This window comes from Oryzias latipes, chromosome 20 (genome assembly GCF_053564925.1).
Source record: "Oryzias latipes strain Hd-rR chromosome 20, Olatipes_Hd-rR_3.1".
Taxonomy (NCBI): Eukaryota; Metazoa; Chordata; class Actinopteri; order Beloniformes; family Adrianichthyidae; genus Oryzias; species Oryzias latipes.
The window spans coordinates 1,474,281-1,485,000 of record NC_136256.1 but is presented as its reverse complement, the minus strand read 5'-3'; the positions used below and the strand labels follow the sequence as shown (position 1 = coordinate 1,485,000).

At 42.5% G+C, this 10,720-nt stretch overlaps 1 protein-coding gene across 1 annotated transcript; it reads left to right on the top strand.

Annotated features, from left to right (window-relative positions):
* The first annotated feature begins 3,335 nt into the window (after window positions 1-3,335).
* Window positions 3,336-10,407, top strand: LOC144988487 (uncharacterized). Its single transcript, XM_078938921.1, has 3 exons — window positions 3,336-3,423; window positions 5,784-6,357; window positions 10,308-10,407. The coding sequence occupies exons 1-3, from the start codon at window positions 3,336-3,338 to the stop codon at window positions 10,405-10,407; spliced, it is 762 nt and encodes a 253-aa protein (XP_078795047.1).
* Window positions 10,408-10,720: the final 313 nt, after the last annotated feature.

The window sequence follows — 10,720 nt, the reverse complement described above, 5'->3', positions numbered from 1 at the left end:
GGTTTAAGGATCTGCAGCTGAAACGACCGCAGATGACTTTTCTCATGGATCCTTTAATGCAGAGACTGACTGACTGAGATCCCCGCTTGTCACTGATGAGGCAGCGAGAGAACCAGAGATGATTGAGCCGAAATCTCTTTGAGAGAAGGTCCTGTGACGTTTTGGAGAACAGAGAAATCCCCGTGTGTAAAAGAGCTGCTCTCAAGCTGCTGTCGACGTTCTCCTCATAGATATGTCTGCCAGTCCCTGTTTATTACATTGAAACACATGAAATCAAGTCAAGTCAGAGAAAAGAGTGAGATAGAGTGTGTGTGTGTATGTGTGTGTGTGTATTAGATGAGAGAGAGATACCTGTGTGTGTGTGGAGGGGGTATCTGACCTCCAGGGTAGTCGCTGTGTTAACTCTGGTTAAGCTGCATTGATGTGTGTATTGAGGGTGGACACTTTCCTTGAAATAAACACAAGTATAATACTTCCTGTTGTGTTGTAGGGAGATGAGTGTGTTATGGAAAATTATACGGCTTTAATTATGTGTTTGTGTGTGTATGTCTGGGCAGGTGTGGTGTGGCCTTTTGACTCTCACAGTGAAAAGTCGGCCCTTGGTGTCTAACTTGTTCGCCACCCCTGCACTATAATCTCAAAAATCTAGTTCTCTTGTCTTCCTTTTTGGTATGAATCACTGTATGGTTAATAATTTTAAGCCTGAAGTGAGATTAAAAATGGCAAATGGTTTCTCTGTTGTTAGTCACAACTGGTCATACGGGTACAGACTGTCTGTTGGCAAAAAATGGTAAAATCTTTTTGGGACGTGTACAAAATAGCAAGGTCCTCAGCTACCTTTATGCATATTTTTACATACAAATACATTGGACAAAGAGAGCAGCTGCTAAAATACCATTACAAAGAGGCAACCACATATTTGAAGCTGCTGGTGTCTGTAGAATCCCACGATCATCAAGGTGTAGGATCATTTAGAGGCTTACATTTATAAACCTTCTATATAGCTAAGCAATTCAATTGGTGTGTTACTTGAAGACTTGCATTTTATTTTGTCTTCTGCTGTTGTGCCAATAACAAACACTATAGCCGTTGATGTTTTCAAAGAGCATGATCTCCATGTTCATCAGTTAATAACTGATGAGCTGAGCATTTCTACTTCTACTAATAATCCTCTGCTAAAAGCAATTACTTAGAGTGGTTCACTAGCTTCAATATTTAGGCGTCAACAATATTTTTGATTTGAATTTAAATGGTTTATTTCAAGCAATTAAGTAGAAATAATACACAACAGCAATATAATCATCAGTCATACATTCATACAGTAACTAATCAAACTTAGGATAATTAGACATATTAATAAATATTGCTTGAAAGGGAGTGGAAGGAAGCGAACTTATATAATCCCACCCCGTTATACTATAACCATTTTATTACATGATTTATCAATATCCGGTTCCTAGTTTTTATCAGACAGAATTAAAAATCATAAGATATCGATAAAGCACATGACAAAGATGAATTACTTAAGTATTACGTCAAAAATAACTATTTTAGAAATCAACATGGCAAATGCAGATCAGTCATCTGGAATATATGCAGATTATGTTACTTATAAAAGCCATTCATATGAATAAAACGTAATACTATATCAGTAAAATAGACAACACTGTTTCAGGAATTTAATAGCAAAATTTCATCAAGTATCAAAAGTTAAAAACATGTGCAAAATTATGCTACATTAGGAAAGATTTTTGAATCAATTTATCAAGTTTTGGAGAAAGTGAAGTAATATCATCAAAAGTCAATCAATTTAACAATTTTCAATAAGTGATTAATCATTTGTTTTACTTTTTTTAATATTTTTTTTTTGTATTTTTTTTTATAATAAAGTAATGCTGTAGGGGAAAAGTAAAAAGGGTCCATAACTGTCGATTGTCCAAGGTTGGTATTTCTTCTTTTACTGATAACAGCCGTTCTTCTGGGTTCAAAACAGAGTTTCTAGTTCTCTTCACTGTTATCTCTGCAGACATTAGATTCAGTGTCAGACGATGGAGAAAGTGATGAATCCACGTGTCATATTTCTTGAAATTATTTGGCTCTTTGGTTTATTACTCCATGTTGTTTCAGACGACCGTGATCAAACACTTTTCAAAGTCTTTCATGGTGCTCACAACCAGAACCTTGGACCGGTCCTCTGGACCGAGTGGTTTGACGTAAATCCTGCAGCCTTTAACCCAAGTGTTCTCAATCTGCTTACGCTTCCTGAGAAGCCGTGCATGTTTTGAGATTTCAGCATTCCTTCTGGTCAGATGGTCGTTCAGATAAGCAGCCGAACCTTTCAGGTGTTTCCTTTGGGTCATCAAAGCAAGCTTGTGTTTGTGATTCACAAACCTGATGAGGATCGCTGGTTTATCCGTCTCCTTTCTACTGGGGAGCAGGTGGCAGGTCTCAATGGTATATAGATCCAGGGAAATCCCTTTAGATGTGAGAAATTAATGTATTTGCTGGTCCAAAGACTCTGCACCGATCTCCGTATTAGCACTGCTAGCTATGCTCGTGCTAGCATTAGCAGTGCTGGCTCCTGCTGCATTCAGCTTCGCTCGAGGCTTGATTGGTACTCCAGTGAGAATGACATTATTCATTCTTATTTGCTGTTCCACATCGTCCAGTCTTTTCACCAGAATCTCGACCCGGTTTTCTCGCTGCTCGTTTTGAGCCCGAAATCTTCGGAACTCTTCCATCATTTCCCAAAGTGGCGTTAGCTGAGCCGACACTTGTTCCATAAAACTTTTCAGCGTTTCTTGAATAATGTCAAGAGTCTTTTTGAGGTCTTCGTATTCCTGGGGTTTCTTCTGGGGGCATGGTCAGCTCTCTTTTTTGGGGAAAATCAACCTTTTAAGTAATTTGAAGATAGTAGTATTCGCAGAGAGGCGCGCCACACGTCCTGCTGTGTTACAAGGATTACATTTTAGGATTGTGGATCCTGTTGAATATGTACTTGATGCAAGGACAAAAAAAACTATCAATATGTTCCTTTATTTAAGTTGGGTAACCCAGTAATGAAATCCATCGAGATATGTGACCAAGGTCTGTAGGCCACAGGTAGAAGCTGTAGGAAACCAGTGAGTTTCCTACAACTGGCACATACAGGGAACGAGGACATGAATGCCCCAATGTCCAAGGACACAGTGGGCCACCAAAACTGCTGAGCCACCAGGATTGCAGTTCTTGTCACTCCTGGATGGAAAGCCAACCGAGAGGAGTGACCCCACTTGAGAACTGCTGGGTGAAGAAAGGGGGGAACACATAAGCAGTTAGCAGGACATCCAGCAGGAATGGTAGCCACATCAGGAACTGAAGCTTTGACCCTGCGCTCCAAGGCCCATCGAGACCAGATAAGGAGGAACGATGGTGGCAGCTGCCGTAGAATCCTCAAATTCCTCCTCTCGCGAAAACTACCATGAAAGAGCGTCCACCTTGATATTTTTAGTGCCCGGCCGGTAGGAGAGGGAGATATTGAACCCGTCAAAAACAGGGCCCATCTTGCCTGGTGTGTCTTAAGTCCCTTGGCTGTTCGAATGTATTCCAGGTTTTTATGATCTGTCCAAACCAGAAATGGTTGTCCAGCCCCCTTCAACCAGTGACGCAACTTCTCCAAGGCTAATTTCACTGCTTACGACTCTTTGTTCCCTATGTCGTAGTTTCTCTCTGCTAGAGTGACCTTCACTCTAAAAAGAGTATTTGGGCTGTAGATGGAAAGATGCCCTTTTTTTTACATTTTTCTAACTTCGTTATTTAGTTTGTTGAAAATTAATCCTTTTTTGAGTTCATTCGACTTAAAAATAACACCTACTTGTCTGACATAGTTATTTTACTTTCAATCAACTTAATTCAATTAAAGTTGGTATAACTTTGGTGTGAGTCATGACGTCAACGCAAGGAATTATGAGATGCCATTGATGTGATGTCTACATGCTCGACACCCTGACACACATGAGGGGAGTGGCCTTTTTGCTGTCCTCTCTTTACGCTTACCTCTTCGTCTGCTGTGTGGCGTTTTTGTCTTCTTTTTCTTTCTTTTGTCCTTTTTTTTGACTCCTTTGGCAGTACAACTTTTTTTTCTTGCGTTTTTTTCTTCAATTTCTGATCTGAAAAATCAGTTGATGAGGCGCTGAATGAAGAGGAGCTGAATGAAGAGGAGCTGAATAAAGAACAGCTGAATGAAGAACAGCTGAATGAAAAACAGCTGGATGAAGAGGAGCTGAATGACGAACAGCTGGTTGAAGAACATCTGGATGAAGAGGAGCTGAATGAAGAGGAGCTGGATGAAGAACAGCTGGATGAAGAGGAGCTGAATGAAGAACAGCTGGATGAAGAACAGCTGGATAAAGAGGAGCTGGATGAAGAACAGCTGGATGAAGAGGAGCTGAATGAAGAACAGCTGAATGAAGAGGATCTGAATGAGGAACAGCTGGATAAAGAACAGCTGAATGAAGAACGGCTGAATGAAGAGGAGCTGAATGACGAACAGCTGGTTGAAGAACAGCTGGATGAAGAGGAGCTGAATGAAGAGGAGCTGGATGAAGAACAGCTGGATGAAGAGGAGCTGAATGAAGAACAGCTGGATGAAGAACAGCTGGATAAAGAGGAGCTGGATGAAGAACAGCTGGATGAAGAGGAGCTGAATGAAGAACAGCTGAATGAAGAGGATCTGAATGAGGAACAGCTGGATAAAGAACAGCTGAATGAAGAACGGCTGAATGAAGAGGAGCTGAATGAAGAGGAGCTGGATGAAGAACATCTGGATGAAGAGGAGCTGAATGAAGAACAGCTGGATGAAGAGGAGCTGGATGAAGAACAGTGGAATGAAGAGGAGCTGAATAAAGAGGAGCTGTATGAAGAAGAGCTGGATGAAGAGGAGCTGAATGAAGAACATCTGAGTGAAGAACAGCTGGATGAAGAGGAGCTGAATGAAGAGGAGTTGAATGAAGAGGAGCTGAATGAAGAACAGCTGAATGAAAAACAGCTGGATGAAGAGGAGCTGAATGAAGAGGAGCTGAATGAAGAACAGCTGAATGAAGAACAGCTGGATGAAGAACAGCTGGATGAAGAGGAGCTGAATGAAGAGGAGCTGAATGAAGAACAGCTGAATGAAGAGCTGAATGAAGAACAGCTGAATGAAAAACAGCTGGATGAAGAGGAGCTGAATGAAGAACAGCTGAATGAAGAGGAGCTGAAGGAAGAACAGCTGAATGAAGAACAGCTGGATGAAGAGGAGCTGAATGAAGAACAGCTGGATGAAAAGGAGCTGGATGAAGAGGAGCTGAATGAAGAACAGCTGAATGAAGAACAGCTGGATGAAGAGGAGCTGACTGAAGAACAGCTGGATGAAGAACAGCTGAATGAAAAACAGCTGAATGAAGAACAGCTGAATGAAGAACAGCTGGATGAAGAGGAGCTGAGTGAAGAACAGCTGGATGAAGAGGAGCTGAATGAAGAACAGCTGGATGAAGAGGAGCTGAATGAAGAACAGCTGAATGAAGAACAGCTTAATGAAGAACAGCTGGATGAAGAGGAGCTGAGTGAAGAACAGCTGGATGAAGAGGAGCTGAATGAAGAACAGCTGAATGAAGAACAGCTGGATGAAGAGGAGCTGAATGAAGAACAGCTGGATGAAGAGGAGCTGGATGAAGAGGAGCTGAATGAAGAACAGCTGGATGAAGAACAGCTGAATCAAGAACAGCTGGATGAAGAACAGCTGAATGAAAAACAGCTGAATGAAGAACAGCTGGATGAAGAGGAGCTGAATGAAGAACAGCTGAATGAAGAACAGCTTAATGAAGAACAGCTGGATGAAGAGGAGCTGAGTGAAGAACAGCTGGATGAAGAGGAGCTGAATGAAGAACAGCTGAATGAAGAACAGCTGGATGAAGAGGAGCTGAATGAAGAACAGCTGGATGAAGAGGAGCTGGATGAAGAGGAGCTGAATGAAGAACAGCTGGATGAAGAACAGCTGAATCAAGAACAGCTGGATGAAGAGGAGCTGAATCAAGAACAGCTGGATGAAGAACAGCTGAATGAAAAACAGCTGAATGAAGAACAGCTGAATGAAGAACAGCTGAATGAAGAACAGCTGGATGAAGAGGAGCTGAGTGAAGAACAGCTGGATGAAGAGGAGCTGAATGAAGAACAGCTGGATGAAGAGGAGCTGAATGAAGAACAGCTGAATGAAGAACAGCTTAATGAAGAACAGCTGGATGAAGAGGAGCTGAGTGAAGAACAGCTGGATGAAGAGGAGCTGAATGAAGAACAGCTGAATGAAGAACAGCTGGATGAAGAGGAGCTGACTGAAGAACAGCTGGATGAAGAACAGCTGAATGAAAAACAGCTGAATGAAGAACAGCTGAATGAAGAACAGCTGGATGAAGAGGAGCTGAGTGAAGAACAGCTGGATGAAGAGGAGCTGAATGAAGAACAGCTGGATGAAGAGGAGCTGAATGAAGAACAGCTGAATGAAGAACAGCTTAATGAAGAACAGCTGGATGAAGAGGAGCTGAGTGAAGAACAGCTGGATGAAGAGGAGCTGAATGAAGAACAGCTGAATGAAGAACAGCTGGATGAAGAGGAGCTGAATGAAGAACAGCTGGATGAAGAGGAGCTGGATGAAGAGGAGCTGAATGAAGAACAGCTGGATGAAGAACAGCTGAATCAAGAACAGCTGGATGAAGAACAGCTGAATGAAAAACAGCTGAATGAAGAACAGCTGGATGAAGAGGAGCTGAATGAAGAACAGCTGAATGAAGAACAGCTTAATGAAGAACAGCTGGATGAAGAGGAGCTGAGTGAAGAACAGCTGGATGAAGAGGAGCTGAATGAAGAACAGCTGAATGAAGAACAGCTGGATGAAGAGGAGCTGAATGAAGAACAGCTGGATGAAGAGGAGCTGGATGAAGAGGAGCTGAATGAAGAACAGCTGGATGAAGAACAGCTGAATCAAGAACAGCTGGATGAAGAGGAGCTGAATCAAGAACAGCTGGATGAAGAACAGCTGAATGAAAAACAGCTGAATGAAGAACAGCTGAATGAAGAACAGCTGAATGAAGAACAGCTGGATGAAGAGGAGCTGAGTGAAGAACAGCTGGATGAAGAGGAGCTGAATGAAGAACAGCTGGATGAAGAGGAGCTGAATGAAGAACAGCTGAATGAAGAACAGCTTAATGAAGAACAGCTGGATGAAGAGGAGCTGAGTGAAGAACAGCTGGATGAAGAGGAGCTGAATGAAGAACAGCTGAATGAAGAACAGCTGGATGAAGAGGAGCTGAATGAAGAACAGCTGGATGAAGAGGAGCTGGATGAAGAGGAGCTGAATGAAGAACAGCTGGATGAAGAACAGCTGAATCAAGAACAGCTGGATGAAGAACAGCTGAATGAAAAACAGCTGAATGAAGAACAGCTGGATGAAGAGGAGCTGAATGAAGAACAGCTGAATGAAGAACAGCTTAATGAAGAACAGCTGGATGAAGAGGAGCTGAGTGAAGAACAGCTGGATGAAGAGGAGCTGAATGAAGAACAGCTGAATGAAGAACAGCTGGATGAAGAGGAGCTGAATGAAGAACAGCTGGATGAAGAGGAGCTGGATGAAGAGGAGCTGAATGAAGAACAGCTGGATGAAGAACAGCTGAATTAAGAACAGCTGGATGAAGAGGAGCTGAATCAAGAACAGCTGGATGAAGAACAGCTGAATGAAAAACAGCTGAATGAAGAACAGCTTTGCAGAGAGTTCAAATACTGTAATTACAGCAGCAAGTACACACGACAGTAAGGGTGTCTGTGTGCACATTTCATTAAGTCAGAACAGAAAGTCAGAACGTGGAAATGAGCGGTTTCAGTCTAGAAAAACTGCGGGCGGGGGGGGGGGGGGGGGGGGGTATATTAATTTTGGGCGCTCGTGCAAGATTGTGCCCTAGCCACTGGCTTCACTAATGTGGTTGAATTGTGTAAAACAAATCAATCACTCCGATGTTTAATCAATCCTGATCAAGCTTCTTTTTATAACACGTTTGCTTACCAACACCGTCGTTCCATGTGTAACAAACCACCCTGCACTCTGTGAGGGGAATGTCACAACGCCGTCCTACAGCAGGGGCATCGAATATCCTGTCAATCTGCACAATAATATTACCAACAAAAAATCACAAAAAGCCGCTTGTTTGTGCTGCCGTGTATTCTGCGAGTGTATGAACTTTTATCAATTAAGCATCACATTCATCATTCAATGTACAAAAACCCGATTTCCCGATGTCCATAATATTCACAAAACCAAAGTGTAATCCCAAGTCCCGCAGTCTGACGAGAAAAGAAAAGAAAAGTGTTCGACAGTCTCACGCTTTAGGTGGGAGGCCGCCCCGCCTCACTCATCGGGACGCATTCCACCTGTAAAGAGCCAGCCGCTGATCCTCGTACCGGAACGATCCGAGCCTTTTGGGAAACAATACTCCGCCAGGAATTGTAATCTCTGGGGTAATCCCAAACGTAGCCAGAAAGGTAATCCACAGTACGAGACTCTCTTGCTCCTCCGCCTCCTGGTCTGCCGTCAGCCCTTTCGCGCACCCGCGTCACTTAAAAAAAAAAAGGTGTGTCACTTTGTCACCTGGCTGTCATTTGTCAGCTGGTCCCGTTCATCCAATGGGATGACGACAGACAAAACATGACCACAAATGTCAACTTGAATTACAACCTGTTAGATAAATTCACATGTTTTCAAGCTTGCTGTCATGGATAGAAACAGATATTTTTGGTGGTAACCATTACACATGTCCACATCCGGCTGGTCCACAGGTGAAGTTTCCCTTTTCCTCGAAATTCCCGCTGTTGACTTTTTCCTCTTTCTTCCGAAAGTACCTGGATTTATAAAGATGACCGTGTGTTCGTCTTTGTGCCTTGAAATGGATGTAAAGAACTCGTTACGTGACTCGTGAGGGAAAGATGGGCGCATCTGTTTAGGTTGCCGCCGGCTCCAACTAATCAAAATGGACTTACAACGGTGATTGACAAGTTGATAACCAGCCAATATGATGGGGGAGGCCGCGTGGCACCGCCCCCAGCCCATGAATACAAATATGATTGGCTTGTTTTACCCTCATCACACCGATATATGATAGTTTACAATTGAAACATAATCTGGCGGGAACTAGTCACTGAAGCTCAGGAATAGATGGTGAGGGTGCGGAAAAATGGAGAATAAGAAAAAAAATAACAATGGCAGGTTTAGCCACAGAGTTAAGAAAGCTTATCGAAGAAGAAACTAAATCTAAACGAAGACGCAAAGTCTTAATCAAATGGCTGCAGAAGAAAAGGCTTCTGATTTTTTTCTGTTTGCAAAAAATGCAAAGACAAGATGGCATTCAGGGAATCAGTCTGTGTGAATAACTATGCATGGTAAGTTTCTTTTTATTGAATGAAATGAAAACACACATTGATAATTTGTTAAATAATTTCTTGTGAAAATTAAATCTATTTATTTGTGCTAAATAGTGCATCTTAACTCAGGTTTAAGATTAAGGGTAACTAAACAATCAATTTATATATATAATTTATATTTATAACCATCTGCCTTCTGCCCCTGACAAGTCGTAAAGTTGAATTTCGGGATTCATCAACTGAGTCATCGTATATATGGGGAACTACCGTCACGATGACTCAGATCGACTCACACCAATAACTCTTTCCTGATTTCAACATGGCGGCGCCCGTGTCAGGAAGCAATGGTGCACCTTGATTCATCCATTGTTTTACAGGCTGTGAGCTAACATCACTGTCAATCACAGATCCAGACCACCGGGGAGGGCGTTTATGTATATATATTTATATATATATATGGCCCGGTTGGGCATTTTTTTGCTGGTTCTGGCAGTTTTCAGATGACTTTTGGGCTGGAAAACTGTGACACTATCTGGCAACACTGGCCTTGTATTGTGTGCGCGCCACGTACTGTCTGAACAACAGCCCCGCCCCCATGCACACAAATAGCCAGACAGACCTCTCCTCTTCACCGAGAATAGCGAAATTTTTATCATCAGTAATTAACTGAAAATTGACTGACTTGGTGAGTTAAATATGGCAGATAATGTTTAGAGGTTTGACACAAAAAAAAGCGACTTCTCCAGAATCCAGATCTTAACAATACTGCGATTTTGAATAATGTTGCCCCGGGGCTCGTTCAATACCGGGGCTCGGTACCCATCCCTATCCAGAAGGGACCGCCCACTTGAGAACCGCGTTAACCTTGGCATTGTCCATCTGCGCAGTTCCAGGGGTTATCACATGGCCAGGAAACTTGGTCTGAGTCTTGTGGAACTCGCATTTCTCGGCCTTGCAGGTCAGCTGGTTCTTGAGAAGGCATTGTAAAACTGCTCTGATGTGCTGCATGTGGGTCTCGAGATCAAAATGTCATCAGAATCTGCTAATACAAAGAACCACCAACCCATCCCACCCACCCCGGCCGAAGAATGAACGTCACTGATTCTTACTAATCAAAAAACATTCTGAAATATTTCTGGTGCTTTATAAAATATTTATTAAAGAAGATTGAAATATTGCTCAACTTAGTTTTTTTTTTCCAGAGCAATTGACTGTACCATAGCATACATTATAACGCACAGTAGGAGTGTATCTCTGTGCCTTAAAACCAGACGCATGTGCTTCCTTCTTAATCAGTCAA

Coding starts and splice junctions, on each gene's coding strand:
- LOC144988487 (XM_078938921.1), top strand. CDS start 3,336: ATGGTAGCCACATCAGGAACTGAAGCTTTGACCCTGCGCTCCAAGGCC. Junction 3,424..5,783: donor GAACGATGGTGGCAGCTGCC/GTAGAATCCTCA, acceptor AGCTGAATGAAG/AACAGCTGGATGAAGAGGAG. Junction 6,358..10,307: donor GAGGAGCTGACTGAAGAACA/GCTGGATGAAGA, acceptor CCATCTGCGCAG/TTCCAGGGGTTATCACATGG.